Source organism: Corylus avellana, chromosome ca2, assembly GCF_901000735.1.
Source record: "Corylus avellana chromosome ca2, CavTom2PMs-1.0".
NCBI classification, from domain to species: Eukaryota; Viridiplantae; Streptophyta; class Magnoliopsida; order Fagales; family Betulaceae; genus Corylus; species Corylus avellana.
In genome coordinates, this window is record NC_081542.1 from 14,806,066 (window position 1) to 14,822,901 (window position 16,836).

The window sequence follows — 16,836 nt, forward strand, 5'->3', positions numbered from 1 at the left end:
TTTAATTTTACCCCCCATTTTTTTAAAGTGATAATTTCACTTAGGACCCCTAAATTACCACTAGTTTTGAGAAGACCCCTCAAATTTTAAAAACTCTTAATTCTACACCCTAAACTTTTAATTTGATGCAATTAACCCCTCTTTGTCAATTTTTGTCATTGAAACCTAACGGAAACCATTAAAAAGATCAAATTACCCTCACTCTTTTTAATTTTTGATTTGAAATTAAGTGTAAATTTAGAATTTTAAAATGTAAGGGGTATAAAAGGTCATTTTATCACTCATAGTTCAGGAGCCTTAAGTAAAGTTTTCGCTTTTTTAAATGTCCAAAATGCTCACATTTTAATTTGATGCAAATTTTTACTTTGTTCTTTTGTTTTTGTTTTTTTGTTTTTTGTTTTTTTTTTTTTTTTAAGGGGCATTTTTTTTTTTTTTTTAACAAACAAGGGATGAAATAAAGAGGGGTTGAAATATGAGATATCGACATTACAAATTTAAAAACTTCGAGATTATAATTGCAAAACCACTTATTCTTTAGGGGGCGTAAGTGAAGTTTTTCATAGTTTAATTAATATTTGAGCGCTCTCTTCCATGTATGGGTTCAAACTTCTCTTTAATAAATGAGACTCAACACATGGCATATTTAATTATAATGAGAGGTAAACTATAGAATTAAAAATTGAACTTAGCACGTTTATTCTAATATCATGTTAAATCACTTGTTGTACTAAAAATTTAAACCGATAAATAATTAATAATTTATTCATATTGTGAGGCACATGTGTCAAATTTGACGTGCGGTCTATTGACATAAAGTTTTGCGAACTAAATTCTCTCTTCCAAGACTTGTCTCTATATAACTTGGTAATGCCTCAATCATGCATATACGTACCCACCTAAAGTTGCTTTAGTTATAAGTTAATTAGCAAGAAGCAATGGCCAGAGCTCTCTTCCTTGTCTTTATCTTTCTAATTAGATTGAAAGTTAGCCAGGTGATGGGTGCTGCCAATCAATGCGGGCCAATTGTAGCCGATGATATTGATTATATTCAATTTGCTCTTAACCTTGAATTCCTTGAAGCTGAGTTTTTCTTGCATGGTGCACTTGGTAGAGGGCTTGACACTATCGCTCCGACTTTTGCTAGCGGTGGTCTGCCTCCGGTCGGTGCTAAGAAAGCCAACCTTGACCCACTGATTGGCCGGATTATTGAGGAATTTGGATATCAAGAGGTTGGTCACGTCAGGTCCTACGAAAAAACATATATATTTGATTTTCATTTACTAATTTATAATCACCTCCATTTTCCCTAATTTGACTAGTCATTTCATTTTGGCAGATGAATAATATTTAATAAATTGATGCTCTTTGACAACGATTTTTCTGGGGTATAATTACAACAATAGGGGGAATTCCAAGGCCGCTGTTGGATCTTAGCCCTCAGAATTTTGCAAAACTATTTGATGAAGCAGTTGGTTTCAAATTGAGCCCTCCATTCGACCCTTACTTGGACTCAGTACACTATCTCTTAGCATCTTATGTGATCCCCTATGTAGGACTCGTGGGTTATGTTGGCATCGTTCCAAACCTTTCCAACAAAACTTCTGTAAGTGTAAGACCTCTATCACTCTCTTTAAGATATCACTTATTTCAGAAAAAAAAAAAAAAAAAAAAATTTGTTTGTCTCGACGTGAAATATTTTTTAGGTTTCAGTTATATGAAAAATTAGTAAATATTTCTTATATTTTCATTTAATCATATTAACTTATAAATATATTTTATTGGTAACATAAAATACTAGTATAAAACATTTGAGAATGAGAATAGATGGCCTTTGGGGTGTGAGATTGGGATACAATGCAATTATCTGTTCATATTGCTTGATATTTGGACATATAATTGTGAGAGGCTAGGGTCCTTGTAAGACCAGCATAGCTAGCTAGGCAGATATTTGGGCAGCCCAAGACCTGCTTGAACAGGTAGATCTCTCACACGTACTTATTTGGAGATGTTGTAGAGCAGTCGAAAATAGTTTACAATAGACTATTTTACATTTTGTGAAGATTATTTTCCTTCGTTATTTGAAACCATTTTCTTTCACCATGCAAATATTACCCTATAACTAATCAACACTCTTTCTTGGTAGTTGGTTGCATCGCTTTTGGGCGTGGAAACCGGACAGGATGCGGTTATAAGAACACTACTATACGAGAGAGCTAACCAAAAAGTTCTGCCATACAACATGACAGTGGCAGAGTTTACAAACAGAATCTCTGGGCTCAGAAACAAGTTGGGCATGTGTGGCAACAAAGATGAAGGCATACAAGTACCTCTCTTTCTTGGGGCTGAAAATCTTACAAACAGCAACATCCTCTCCGCTGATTCTAATTCCCTGTCATATGCTCGAACTCCACCAGAGATCTTGAGGATAATATATGGAAGTGGCAGTGAGTACAAATCTGGTGGCTTTTATCCTAATGGTGCAGGTGGAAACATTGCAATGAGCTTTCGTCACAAAGCTTAGGAAATAATGATGAATAATTTTATAATTATGGTGCACGAATAAATAAATGCATGGATGTGCTTAGAATGGATGTTAAAATAAAAAATAAATTATTATAAAGGACTTTTATAACGTGTTATTGGGGGTTTAATTCTTGATATCTGTACGCGTTCGTTTAATTACAAAGGGCTTTCATAACGTGCATGTTAGCATATCCATTAAAAAAAAAAAACAAAAACAAAAACAAAAAATTATATGGTCAAAAAGTGAACATGTTAACGCTATATGGCATGTCGCGGAAATAAAATGAATGGTCCAAATCATGACAACAAGAAAAGCTTTTTGGCTTAGAGTGGTAAGAGGTGGTTCAAGGTCGGCACCCTCTTTATTATAGGGATGGTTCAGTTACCCCACCCAAACTAGCCAATGGGAGTGACTAATCCACCCCAAAATTAGTCATTAGTGGCCAAGAGAATGATTTGTCCACCTCCAAATCATCTATATGTAACATGCTCAAAAGAAGTGGTTTAGCCACCCCAACAGCCAGAGATGAAGTGAGGAAGTCTTATGGGAAGGGGTCAAAACAAATTATTATTATTATTATTATTATTTATTATTTATTATTTTTAATTTGGTTGTATTTTATGAACCAAAGACTACCCTAACTATAATTATCAAATTAAAAAATAAAAAATAAAAAAAATAAATCTGTCTACAATCAAATAACTATAATAATTAAATAACACTAAATAACTATAATTTCTTATAAATACCAATAAAAGAGGAAACCCCATGTACAAACTTTTCAAGATGCCCATTTGGCATCCATTTTGTTTTTTTTTTTTTAAAAAAAAAAAATTCTTTATCCAAAAAAGTTGCTCATTCTTTCACATTTGCAAACAATTTTCTTCATTTTTTACTCATAAAACATTCAAAACTCATTTTACTCACATTAACCCGCCGTTATGTCTTATGATCAATCTATTTCTTTCTCATTTCCATTCGACTGGCTTGTTTGCTTGTGGTAGCCTGGTAGGGACTAACAAAATTTGTATACAATTAGGGTTTCTAAGTTTGAATGGGTAAGTACCAAAAGATTTATTGGGTAGGGATTACAAAATTTTTTTTATACAATTAGGGCTTCTACATTTGAATTCGTAAGGGCCAAAAGATTTATTGAGTGAGCCAAAAAAAATTAATGAATAGGGCCAAAATTTTTAAGAATTACGTACACATAAGACCTTAATTTGGAAAGTGTTAGTTCTTATGTTGGCTTAATTCAGTTCCAAAATGCAGAGGCTATGGTTCATGGGCTCAAACACTGATATAGAATGTTCAGAATCAAATCTCCACCGTTCATAATGTAGATTCATATGTCATGAACGTCCCTACAAAATTTCAGCTCAATTGGACCACAAACGCCTATCGATCAGAGCTGTTGATCAAGATTGGACAGCATTTTCAAAATGCTGTTTCACCCGGGTCCGGACCAGCCTTCCCCGTGTCCGGACCGCAATTCCAGAAACCTTATTTTTGCTCCGCAAGGCCGTGTCCAGACAGCCCATTAACCTGTCCGGACACCCCTTACCTATTATGCCCAAAAACATGTTTTTAGTGGGCCTAGGTCTAGGGTTTGATGTACTGATATATATACATTATTATAGAAGAGAGATGTACGAATTTTCACCCCCAGAGAGTTCGTCGGAGGCTGTACTAAGAGAGATCATATGTGGTGAGTGTTAAATTGAATCTCTTAGAGTTTTAGTTATTCATTTGATAAATCTACGGTTGAGAAGTCTATCGAAAGGGTCCGGTAAAGGAGAATCACGTTGAAGAAGATTGTGAGCAAGGAGACGAGTTGAAGGTTTGTCGATCTTACAAAGCCAAGGTCTTGCAAATGGTTGTAAGTGTTCCTAGTGTTTGTAATCTCTGAATAATCTTTTGATAGTGATTTTCTGGGTTTGGCTGCCCTGGAGAAGTTTTACTTTTAGATCGGTTTCTAAAAGGTTTCCTCTTCGTAACCAAAATATTTGTGTCTGCCTCTTTATTGCTTTATATATTTTGGGTGATTGAATTGTTTATTACTTCATAGTATTAATTCCGCATAAATTATGGTAAACAAGTTTTTGGAGTTGACATAGCATTTTTCAGAAAGCCTTCTTCAGCTCATATGCCGTGGCTTTGTTATCTAAAATCCATCGTTTTCATATTCGAAAAACTGTTTTAAATTATTTCTTATTATATCTAAGAAATATTGGTTTTGTTTAGGGTTCTCTAAATTTTCTTGTTATCTATTTATTTATCTCGAGTATCATACTCTCCTGGGTCACCAAGATAATGTCGATCGGGATACTAGACGTCTCAACCAGCCTGGATCTCCATTACCATTAATGTTGGTGGGGATATCAGATAATCCCAACCCAATAGAGACTCGATTACAATTTTTGCATGAGAAAATCCCCATCAGGTTGGATGTCTGCAACGAAGATCACCACGTACAAAGTCACAATCTTCAACATTTTGTACTTCACAAAGATCCACTCTTCTTTCATAATTGCCTCTCACATGTGCTAAATGACACATATCACTCCATGTTCGGAGAAATATTTACCATCCGAAAAGAGGAAAAAAAAAACAGAGTCTTTGTCTAAAGAAATGCTTTGAGAAAGGGTAGATGTATAGAACCTTTCAACAAGATAATGCTTTTTCAACTCTCTCAAAATGGAATCTATTCCAAACATATATGCCATGGTTCCTTACTTGTACAAATATCTAAATTTGATATTTTTAAATATATTTTTTCTAACCTATTGCCGATACTAAGTAGCAGCCAAAAATTTGTATCCATTTTTCATGATGATAGTATGCATGGATCAGATATATCGTAGAAGCCAAAAATTTGTATCCATTAATTTTTCATGATGATATTATGCATGGATTAAATATATCATGGCGAATTCTTCAGAAAAAAATTGTGGAAGACACAATGCTTAGGTAAAAATTTGTCTCATTTAATTAAAAACTTATTCTTGTTCATTCATAGTAGAAGATTTAACTAATTAATTAAACCAAATCTTGTAATTTTCTCTTGAAAGGGTTTTCTATGTAAAAGTGAATTTATAGCTAACTCTTCTCGCATTCAATTTTGTCTCCCATTTTTGTCTATAGATTATTAGCTCTCTCTTAAACTTGATATTTAAATACCAACTGAGCAGGTGGTACAGTTACTACAAATTTACTTCCCGACAGGGACGTAGCCAGCCTTGAGAATGGGCAGGGGCCATAGCTGAAAAAATTTAATGGGCAGGGGCCCATTAGCAAAAAAAAAAAAAAAAAAAAAAAACCATAAAAAATTGTTTTTAATTACCTTTGAAAAAAAAATTTGTCATTTGGGCCGGGGACTTCCTCCGTCCCTGCTTCCCAACATATTGTAGTTCGATCTTATTAGAGAGAGAACCAATTAAATCTAGTGATCCTCGATCGATGGGTATGTGTGGACCACATTTCCCCACTGTGATCCCCGATTATTTTAACATTAGAAATGTCGAGTATTTTTAACTTGTTCATATTTTTTTATTTTTTATTTTTTTTATAAATTTAATAAATCAACTATTAGATTTGTGAGACTTATTATTAACTTATACAAGATTCACATAAATTTACAAATCTAATGGTTGATTTGTATTAATCTATTCACTATATATATGGTTAAAACTTAAAAGACGATTAAAAAAGAATAAATTTTATTATTTCACCTTTTTTTTTTTTTTTTTGAAGTTCTGCAGAGTTTAATTCCAAGCCAAGTTTATCTCATTAGTGAGTCATAATCTTAATATATAGTATGACAAAATTAGTCCTAGATTTAAATTAAATTCCAGTTCTCTTTCCTATTGTTTTCTCGTGCTTAATTAAAACTCCTTTTGGTCGTCATTAATTAACACAAATCACTCATCCAAAACTTACATATATTGCGTACGTAAGAGAAGCCAAATACAATTAGTGGCGTTCTAGACGCTAGCTAGCTTTTCAGAGAAAACTGACATATATATATCCATGCCACCAATTTAATCTCCTCAGATCCGTAGGCAAAGTACTTGGAAGCAAAAAGCAAGATCCAACTTAGATAAGAGTCATCAGAAGATCCATCAACTACAAAGACGAAGCTGGGAGACAAAATCACCCATTTATTTATTCTCACGCTACAAGATCCTCCAGAGGAAACCCTCCAGTACTTCTCCATCAACCTCACTTTATGCTGCAACATGGAATTGCAAGCCACATATCATACAGAAAAGAGTTACAAACATTCCATAAAAAATAACAAAATAAAAAAGGAAAAATAACTCCACTTATGCCCCTTCTTTAGAGTATAAGCGGTCTTACAATTATAACTTTGAAATGTAAAAATTTGCAATATCGGTTAATATCTTTTAATTTCACCGCTTTGCCCAGAATGCCTCAATTATTTAAAAAATGAAACGGCGGGGCCTTTTTGAATTCTCTCTTTGTTTTCTTATTTAATAATAAAGGGATTTTGGGCATTTTCAAAAAATTGGGTGAAATTAAAAGACATCGCTACATATGAAAAAAAAAATAAATAAATAAAATAAAGATTTCCTGCAAATCGGATTAGAGGAACAATCTTTAAAAAAACTTATGTCCCTTAGCTAGCAACGCGTTTTTTTAATAACATGTAAAATGCATATACTTTTTTAATAAAATTTCTTTTCACTTCGTCCTTATTATTAAAAAAAATAAAATGCTACGGTTTCTCCTGATTCGATGTGAATATTATTTTCTAAGAAGGTAGGAAAAAAAAAAAACGTGTTTTTACTTTCTTTATTGTTTTTTTAGAAAATAATATTATCGAACTAGGAAAATATTAGGAGAACACTTAATATTCTTTATTAAAAAAATATGTGCAAAACACATTGTGAAGGGACACATTATTTTTATAAATTCCTCAAAATCAGCTTGAAAAAGAACTGCCTCATGGAATACTGAGATTACAAATTTTCGAATTTCGAGATTATAATTGCAAAATCGCTTATATATGGGAGATGGAAGTAGTGAAGATTCTCCAAGAATAAAATTTACTAAAAGCAAAGAGGTCTAGAGAAAGGCAGTGATATATACTTGTTGCAGTCTGAAGAGGGGCTGATCTTGTAGGGAAGGTTGACGCCACATTTGTTAGGAAGTCCAGCTGCGAGCCCAAGATTGTAACTGGTGTATGGAATCCCGTTAATGGCTTGCTTTAGGCATTTACAAACGCTCTGGCGGTCAGCCGTGGTCTTAGCCGCATTGTAGAGGGACTTGATCCCGCTGCAGCAGGCGGCGGCCACAGAGCCACCGTTGGCTACATAAGAAATGCATGGCGTCAGGTTTCTCACAACCTGGTCGCATGATATGTCCGCTTTGGCGCCCTTAGGTGCACTTATCGCCATGCACGCAAGCACCAAGCAACTCAGCTTAAACACAACAGAGCTAGCCATGTTCAAGACTCTTATCAGAATTCCTAGTTTTAAGGTAATTTTGAGAGCTCCTAGATTGGTGTTTATATAATGAATGCAGAGGGTGGTGCATGTCGGAAGATATTTTATTTGTTTTCATGGGGGAGATTGTTTGGTAGTTGGGTTAATTAGTGTTCTCTGGTGGAATTTGGCTGGGTGTGTTAAATGCTCTACTTCTTTGGAGAGGAAGCAAAAGTCAAAAATTTGAAATTACTGCTTTGCATGTGAGAATCGTACCAAAACTGAGCGACTTTCTTAAATGAGGACAATAATGGTAGCTGGGGTGGGATTAAATGGAGTCCGGCCACCAACCAGTAAAATGTGAAAATGTATACGTAATTCATTTATCTTCTTTGTTAGTACTATTTTTTAAAAAATTATTTTTATTTTTTATGTCACATAAATTATTTTTTATTATTGTTAAAATAAAAAAATTCATTACAAAACATTTTTTTTTTTACTTTTCATATATATATATATATATATATATATATATATATATATTTGGAATAACTTCATTGAAGATCCCAAATCCCTCATAAACTTCAAAATTGTTCAATTTAGTCCCTTAAACTTTCAATTGCTCTCAATTAGTCAAATTTAGAAGTTAAAAATATCAAAAAAGACCAAAATATCCCTAATTTTTGTTTTTTTTTAATAAAAAAATTAGGGGTAAAGTTGGAATTTTACAAAAAAGAATTCAAGGGTATAAACGTTATTTAACGTTTAAGATTCGATGGAAGGGTCTAAATTGATTGCAATTGAAAGTTCATGAGACTAAATTGAGATATTTTAAAGTTTGAAGGAGGTTTGTCAAATTGGATAAAAATTCAAAGGTTTTAAGTGAAGTTATCCTTATATATTTTTTACATCAATTAAATCTTGCTATAGTTTCAACCTTCAGCTGGCCACCAAACAGTAATTATCGGATGTCAAACAGCCCCACAAATACTGCATAAAAATAAATGAAGCATCCACAAACAAATTAACAAGACAGCAGTTGTTGTTTGAAGTCTAAATTGGATCTTTCGAGTTTGACTAATCCCCTCTCTCGAGTGTTTTTTTTTGCCATTAATGCCGTATATAAGGTCGAAATCACCATTCTGCAATGTTGTACATTTTAGGAAGAAATATCAAATGGGAGTAACTCTAAAGTACTATCATTTTGTGCAAACATGTCTTTTCTTCACCTATCTGTCATATGGTCACCAATCTTGATTGCACAATGGTAGAATGGTCGGTTTAGTCATCTATATAAAATGAAACCATCCTGACAGCAAGGGTCATCAAAACTTAGAGAAAGACAATCGTTGTTCACAAAATCACAGGACAATCACAATCACAACCACACGTAACGGACATAATTAAGTGAGAAAAGAAAAAGAGAAAGTTCGCAAACAAGTGTGGGAGAGTGGCTACAGTACTGACTTATATACTCCCATGCGTAAGTGTTAAAGCCCCTTAAAAAAAATAAAAATTTCCACGTCAATTTAGCTCATGTCACGTACGTCATTACTTATATATTTATCTATAAGTATATTAATTGCACTTACGTTAGGGTGAAAAAATCAAATTGCTGACATGGACAAGACATGCATATATAGTATTACAAACCCCATTCCTTGCTCAATGACTCCAAATGATTCATTCAATAGTTTTCAACATTAAAAATAGTTTTCAAGATTAACACCCTTGAAAAATTCTTCCAAACCTTTATGATTACACATGTCAATTTTGTGTGAGATATTTACGTTTATTGATGGCTCATAGCATTTTACAGGAGCTACAATCATTGATTTTATTGTATATATATCCATACACCCATCAATTTATTGGTACACCACTATACCATATTTAACATTTCAAGCTTCGAGTAGAGATACTCCTAGTGTTTTGGAAGAAAGCTCTGCGCAATCTTCCCACCCCCACCGTTAGGATAAAACCCGCCAGGTTTGTACTCATTGCCACTTCCATATATTATCCTCAAGATCTCTGGCGGCGTCCGAGCATACGAACGGGAGTTAGAATCAGCAGAGAGGACATTGCTATGCGTACGATTTTCCGCCCCAAAAAAGAAAGGTATTTTTACGCCTTCATCTTTGTTGCCACACCTGCCTAACTTGTTTCTGAGCCAAGAGATTCTGTTCGTAAACGTAGATACGGTCAGGTTATATGGCAGCACCTTCTGATCGGCTCTCTCGTATAATAGTGTTCTTATAACCGCATCTTGTCCAGCCTCAACGCCCAAAAGTGACGCCACCAACTACCAAGAGAGAATATTGATTAGTTATAGGGTGATACTTACATGGTTGAAAGAAAATGGTTTAAGCACTTGTGATAAATAATAATTAGCCTCCAACATCTAGGCTACAACAATTCTATATGATCTCAATCCCATCCTTGAGGTCCTTCTATTCCCACACACTATTTTCCTCCGAAACTACTCAAATTATATGAAAATATCAGAAATATTTGGTGACTTTTCATATGGGACAAACGTGAAAAAATGTGTTTTAACCCCTTTTTAGGGTTGTAAACAAATTCATGTTTTTAGCTGAATATATTGCTTGACAGAAAATTAATATTTTACGCCAAAACAAAACGGGCTTTATTATGCTATCAGAGAAACTATTCTAGTTCAAATCTTATATCTGTCATTAATCTTGATACCGTATCAATGAAATATTAATTTTCTCTATTGAGTGTCATCACTTATTAATGCCACGTGTGGGGAAGAGTGTTAGAATATAATTAAATCAACTACTTTCTATCAGCTTAAAATGAGTACTAGTAGAGGTTCTTACACTTTGAGAAGTTTCGTTGGTAAGGCTTGGAATGGTGCCAACATAACCCACAAGTCCTACATAAGGGATTGCATAACATGCTAAGAGATAGTGGACTGTATCATAGTAAGGGTCGAATGGAGGGTTCAATTTGAAACCAACTGCTTTGTCAAATAAGTTTGCAAAACTCTGAGGGCTAAGATCCAACTTGGACCTTGGAATTCCTCCTATTGATGTAATTATAGCCCTGAAAAATCATTGTCAATTTATTAAATATTGTTTATCTACTAAAATGAAAGAAAAATGGAGGAGATTACAAAGTAAATGAAAATAAATCAAATATATTTTTTCATCTATCGAACCTGAGATGACCGACTTCCTGGTATGCAAATTCCTCAATGATCTTACCAACTACAGGCTCAAGATTGGCCTTCTTAGCACCAACAGGAGGTGGACCACCAGCAGCAAAAGTTGGAGCGATGGCGTCGAGTCCTTTACCAAGTGCACCATACAAGAAAAATTCAGCTTCAAGGAATTCAAGGTTAAAAGCAAATTGAATCCGGTCAATATCATCAGCAACAATTGGCCCACAGTTGGGATTACCCAAGACGTGACTAAGCTTCAATGAAATAAGAAAGATAAAGGCATAAAAGGAAGGGCTGGCCATTGTTTATAATGTTTAAAGCACGCAGCTTAGGTGAGATGTGCATGATTGAGGTATGCATTAGCAGCTTATATAGAGAAGAATTGTTAGGGATGAGATTAGGAAGAATGAGATATGTTTAGTATTTGAGTTGGAATTATTAGAATTAGGTTATTTAAAATTAGTATTGGGATTAATTAGGACTTCTTATCCATCAGTTTAGGTGTCATCCTATAAATTGCATTCTATTTAAAGATCAATTTGTTGTTAATAAAAAAAAAAAATTAAGATAAAGTATTTGTGAATCTATTGTATGATCTGTCGCCTTGAATGGAGTTTTGAGTCGCCGCATATAATGGCGACCCGTAAAGATAGCATTTATAATTTCCTTAATTTTCAGTTTATTGGCAGTCAACCTTGGCTCAGTGCTATACCTACATACTTTTCGGTATTTGGATCTTGCCGGTAAGATTTGAGGTTAGAGCTATTTTGGAACTTAAGTGCCTTTTTCTTTGTTTTTTTCACACTACAACTGAGTCTTGGGTGCCCCTGAGTGCAGACCAATTTGGACAGAACATGGAGATTTTGAAAGCTGAGTTTTTCTTTAACGGTTTTAAAAATCAAAACATTTTTTAAATCTGATCCATGATATATATATAATCACCATATGCATTGCTTACATTTCACAAATCTGATAATGTGTGTATGCTTTTTGTGTAGGTCACTCTAGCTAGATATGAATATAACTATGGATATACCTCTTCACTAGATGAATCAATATTCGATAAAGTTTTTCTTTAGGGAAAAATATAATTTAGCCCCCTAAATTACCAGTCATTTTCATTTTAGCTTCCTAATGTTCAAAAAAGTGATAAAATAGCCCCCAAACTACCAAATAGTTGCAATTTGGCTACTCCGTTAGTCATTACCGTCAAATATGATGAAAAATTCAAAACTATGTCGTTTTGGCAAGGTTAAGTTACTAAAATGCCCTTTTGAAAAAAAAAATTAAAAAATGCCCACCAAAACGACGTCATTTTGAGGGGGAAAAAAAAAAAACCCGGTGGTTTCCAGCCACCCCCATTGCATCAATATCTCTCTTAAACTACTAAAAAAATTTAATTCTTTCATAATTATTTCTTCTTCTTCGTTGATATTTTGTTGTGCATGTGGCCGATGTGAAATCTAACTAGCAAACGAGAAAATACTGGCAGCTGCCTCTAGCAGTACTCAAACCTTGCATAATTTGCATTATATGGGAACACAGAAATATTTCGTTCCATCAAATCCGATTGAGTTTATCTTCAAGAAGGACTTGGCATAAAAGAGCCATTTTGTGCCTTCCAATAATAGCTTGCCACAACATGTTGAAACACAAAAACACTATAAGCATAAAACAGCCGATTACCCATAAGAAAAGATAATCCTTTGAACAAAAGGACATTATTGACCATATCAAATCTTTGATGCTACATTTACACAGTAACACACAGCTTCTCTTCCGCGGCAACCAAAACTCTCCTCTCCTTGATTTTTTTTTTTTTTTTTTTTAGTTTATGCGATCAGGCTTTGTGGCGGTGACTCTTTAACATTTTTCATTTCTTTTTTCTTTGTTAATTTTTTAGAATGTTTTTCCTAAGGTTGTGGTGAATGGAGACGCCGCTGATTCTCTCTTCATTTCACTATGAAATTGACTTTTCCAAATTCTAATGATTTTGTTAATTTTGTGGCCAATAAATTTGGTGTGAAAGGGGTTTTAAGCTAAATGTGTCTTACTGCTCCAAACTAACATGGCCGGCAAGCTGTTATTGAAGGAATTAATCCTACTACCCTATACCCATGAAATGTGAAAAATAAGAAGAATCGCGGAATAACAAAGATTAAGCAATCAACATACGATACCAAGATTTAAGTGATTCGGCTTAATAATCCTACATTCATTGGCAGAGACAACCCGAAAAAAATTTACTATCAAAATATGGAGTACAAAAATAGAAGAGAGAAAATCACTCAAATCCCAAAGCCCAAAACACCAAAATCTTACTATCACACAAGGGAGACTATTCTCAAAAGAGAAAACAAAAGACAAAAAATACAAACTCTTCTTTTGCTGGAATAGATTGCGGCTGATCTCTATTTTTCTCTCTAACTCTGCAACACTTTTTCTTCTTCTCTCTTGTTTTTGGCTTCTCCAAAAAACTCAAGAAGAAAACACTACTTGCTTGATGCCCTTGCACACACTTTTAAGTTCTCTCTCTCATGCGGCAGACATAACTTCTACGGCACTCTCTTCTCCTAACCTGCAGCCCACACTGAAAGTATAAAATATACTCCAAACTACACCTAGAAGGGGGTGAATAGATGTTTATAAAAAACAACGTGGAATTAAAACTAAGAACCATGCACCAATTAATCACCAAAATATGTAAGGCAATAAAGGATATAGACACAGATATTTTGAGGATGAAGTGAAAACCTTCGAAGAACTCTTTAAATGGAAAAACCACTCCATGGCAATCAAACCCATGAAATCATGCACTATAGAAGAATGAGAAATTACAAGTTATTCATACTTACAAAACCTTTGTAGTTGACACAGACTTGTCTAGACAAGTGACCCTTCTTGCCTTCTATCGAGGTAGTTCTCACAGAACCTCTAGAAACTTCTTCTATTGATTTCCCATGTCAGAACCTCTAACAGGCTTTTTGATTGTCGTTGAAGAACAACTTCTCAAATATCAGCAACACTAAGAGAAATATAATACTCACGCTCTGAATTTCTAAAAATTCTCTCTTAACACAATATAGAATTTTTCCCCTTAGTTGCTTGAACAAATCTTGCTTTGAAGAGCCCTATATAAAAGCAACTAAGAATTAGGTTTCCTTGTTGAAAAGGAAAACCTTTATATGAAAAATCCAAGGCAGCGTTCAGACGTCTGACAGTCCAATTCGAACGCATCTGGAGTTATATAAAAATCCAAGCTGAAGTTCGAAAAATCTTAAAACGACAATTGACAACTTTCATTCAGACAAACTGGATACTCGTTCGGACACGGCTAAGTTAAAGTTCATCTTTGTCATCTCTTGTCCCAACCCACAGCAAACGGGCTTGCGAATGGAGCTCTCGAAATTCACTATGTACAACTCTCGTTCGGACGGCCCAACAAACCCCCTGCGAACGAAGGTCTCGAATTTTACTATGGACTGCATCCGTTCGGAGGTCTAGCAAACACCTAGCGAACGAAGCATCATGCCTTCTCTTGTATCATTAGCCGTTCAGATGCCAGGAAACGCTCTAGTGAATGAGGCCTTCTAGAAAACATGCAGAGGCTTGCCGTATCAACTTCACCGAATGCGCTTGCACACCGAAGCTCCACAAAAAGAAAACTTACAAATTTTGACCACTAAATTAGCCAATAAAAAATAACTAACACACACTTTCCCTTGTGCGGTTTTATGCTTGTCGCATTGCACCATTCCACACGGACACAACATGTCCTTTTATAAGAGCACTAAGTTGGTGCCAAGTCCAAGTTGAAGGTCATCTAATACTCTGAAAGGAAAACCAATTCCAAGAGCAATTGGGATTGAGAATGAAACGTGAAAAAAAGGAATTCTCTTTTAAAGCCAATGGATCCCACTTCAAGACTTGTTAATTCAAGTCACTCCATAACACAAAGAAGCTCTATTATGCCAAGTCCTAATAGAAGTTTAATCTCAATTCAACCGGGGTGATGTGAGAAGAGAAATGAATTTTGGATTAATTTCTACGTTCTTTGTGATTCCATTTTATTTCGTATCACTTTTGACTTGTGTGCATAGGGTGAACTCGTTGTGGCATCCATTCCACCACAACTTGTATGCATCGTTCAATTAGGCTAAAATCTAACCATAACATTAATGCACATGCAACAAAGTTCTAAAGTTTTCCATTTTATGGTATGTTTGCTTGGACTTTTTCCATAACAGGAGCCTCATCTGATTATGACAAACGTCATAACATATTGGGGTAATTACATTTTCCGCCCATCAACTATAACTCATTGTCACTTTGCCCCATGAACTGACAACCATACTTCCCGACCCTATCAAACTACAATTTTGTGCCCAAAACCCCCTTCTATTAGTTAAAGGTGTTAACTTAGACGGTCAACCTGTAACGTGCGCCCCACATGCCATTTTATCAATTTTTATACCACTTTTGCCCTTGCTTTGAATTATTAAAGCAAGCTGGCCCATTTCACTATACTTACCACATGTAAGTGCATGATAGGGTGAGGAGAAAACAAAAAGATAAAACATAAATAGCAGCCTTCATCCACCTTCAAACCGCAGGCCATGGGTCATCTGCATCTGTGGGTTTTTTTTTTTTCTTAATTTGATGCATCACGTCATCTCTTGAATGCATTGATGTGTTGGCTCAGATCCGAGTAATAGCCACCACTTTAGCCTCAAGTTCCTTCCAATCTCTATCAGCCATATCTTCTGGTTTCTTCCCATACAACACCTTCACCATCTCTTGTTGCACCAACAAATCCTTGATATGTCTCTGCCATAACCTGAAATTATCGGATTCATCGAACTTCATCACGTTGAATTTTGTAGAAGATGTACCAACCCCAGCCATCATAGAATTATGCTCTGATACCAATTGTTGTTACAGTGCACAATACTGATAAACAATATAGAATCGAAAAGAGAGAGAGATTAAGTGAGAGAGTCGAGAAACTGATTTAACGTGGTTTGGTAATGTGCTTACGTCCACAAAGAAATGACTGTATTTTACTCTTAATGATTCAGGGTTACATCATAACATATATATATAGGAAAAACCCTAAACCCTAATTGTACAGATGTATTTTGGAAATTTTCAAAATACCCTGTACTGTATGGTGAACGTCGCTCTACTCCCGTCTACTTGGCATTCCACTAGTGTTAATATAAGCCACTAGTTCCAACAACTTTCTTAATTTTTAATAATGATTCTATTTCTTCCAACCTATAGAATCTCTCATAAGCAATCTTCCAGTCTATATCTAATGGAGCTTTTTGGCTTGGATTCCCCATTCAAATCATCAGATATGGACAAATTTGTGTCCTATAAGTTCCAATTCATGCTCAGAAGTTGAAAAAGTTGCCGCAAAACCTTATTACCGAGAGACCCGAGAAGCATGTTGGGGTGGAACTGTGTGCCATGAGGTAGCTGATTTAGCAGAGAGACGAAGGAATTGTTGTTGTCATCCATCCCTCTTGAGCGTTCGCTATTAAGATCGCCGTGGAATCGCTTCCCAGAGGAAGACCCCCCCATCGGCCTTCTCGTCATTTCATTCCAAAATTGTGATGGTAGCGTGCGTTTCACCGCCAGTGTGTGTTTGGAGCTTGAAGAGGCTAGCTGATGAG

General features: G+C 35.0%; 3 protein-coding genes across 3 annotated transcripts; 1 reads left to right on the top strand and 2 right to left on the bottom strand.

The window, feature by feature from the left end:
* The first annotated feature begins 935 nt into the window (after positions 1-935).
* LOC132169123 (ferritin-like catalase Nec2) lies at positions 936-2,521 on the top strand. The gene is made up of 3 exons (XM_059580207.1): positions 936-1,258; positions 1,399-1,609; positions 2,144-2,521. The coding sequence occupies exons 1-3, from the start codon at positions 936-938 to the stop codon at positions 2,519-2,521; spliced, it is 912 nt and encodes a 303-aa protein (XP_059436190.1).
* Positions 2,522-6,448: 3,927 nt separating this feature from the next.
* LOC132171512 (non-specific lipid-transfer protein 3-like) lies at positions 6,449-8,035 on the bottom strand. The gene is made up of 2 exons (XM_059582842.1): positions 7,637-8,035; positions 6,449-6,755 (listed from the first exon to the last, which is right to left on the bottom strand). Exons 1-2 carry the CDS (start codon positions 7,990-7,992, stop codon positions 6,746-6,748), a joined length of 366 nt encoding a protein of 121 aa, XP_059438825.1. The 5' UTR covers positions 7,993-8,035; the 3' UTR covers positions 6,449-6,745.
* Positions 8,036-9,895: 1,860 nt separating this feature from the next.
* Positions 9,896-11,460, bottom strand: LOC132172975 (ferritin-like catalase Nec2). Its single transcript, XM_059584542.1, has 3 exons — positions 11,156-11,460; positions 10,815-11,040; positions 9,896-10,273 (listed from the first exon to the last, which is right to left on the bottom strand). Exons 1-3 carry the CDS (start codon positions 11,458-11,460, stop codon positions 9,896-9,898), a joined length of 909 nt encoding a protein of 302 aa, XP_059440525.1.
* Positions 11,461-16,836: the final 5,376 nt, after the last annotated feature.

Coding starts and splice junctions, on each gene's coding strand:
- LOC132169123 (XM_059580207.1), top strand. CDS start 936: ATGGCCAGAGCTCTCTTCCTTGTCTTTATCTTTCTAATTAGATTGAAA. Junction 1,259..1,398: donor GTCAGGTCCTACGAAAAAAC/ATATATATTTGA, acceptor TATAATTACAAC/AATAGGGGGAATTCCAAGGC. Junction 1,610..2,143: donor CCAACAAAACTTCTGTAAGT/GTAAGACCTCTA, acceptor CTTTCTTGGTAG/TTGGTTGCATCGCTTTTGGG.
- LOC132171512 (XM_059582842.1), bottom strand. CDS start 7,992: ATGGCTAGCTCTGTTGTGTTTAAGCTGAGTTGCTTGGTGCTTGCGTGC.
- LOC132172975 (XM_059584542.1), bottom strand. CDS start 11,460: ATGGCCAGCCCTTCCTTTTATGCCTTTATCTTTCTTATTTCATTGAAG. Junction 11,041..11,155: donor CAGGAAGTCGGTCATCTCAG/GTTCGATAGATG, acceptor ATGATTTTTCAG/GGCTATAATTACATCAATAG. Junction 10,274..10,814: donor CCAACGAAACTTCTCAAAGT/GTAAGAACCTCT, acceptor CTCTCTTGGTAG/TTGGTGGCGTCACTTTTGGG.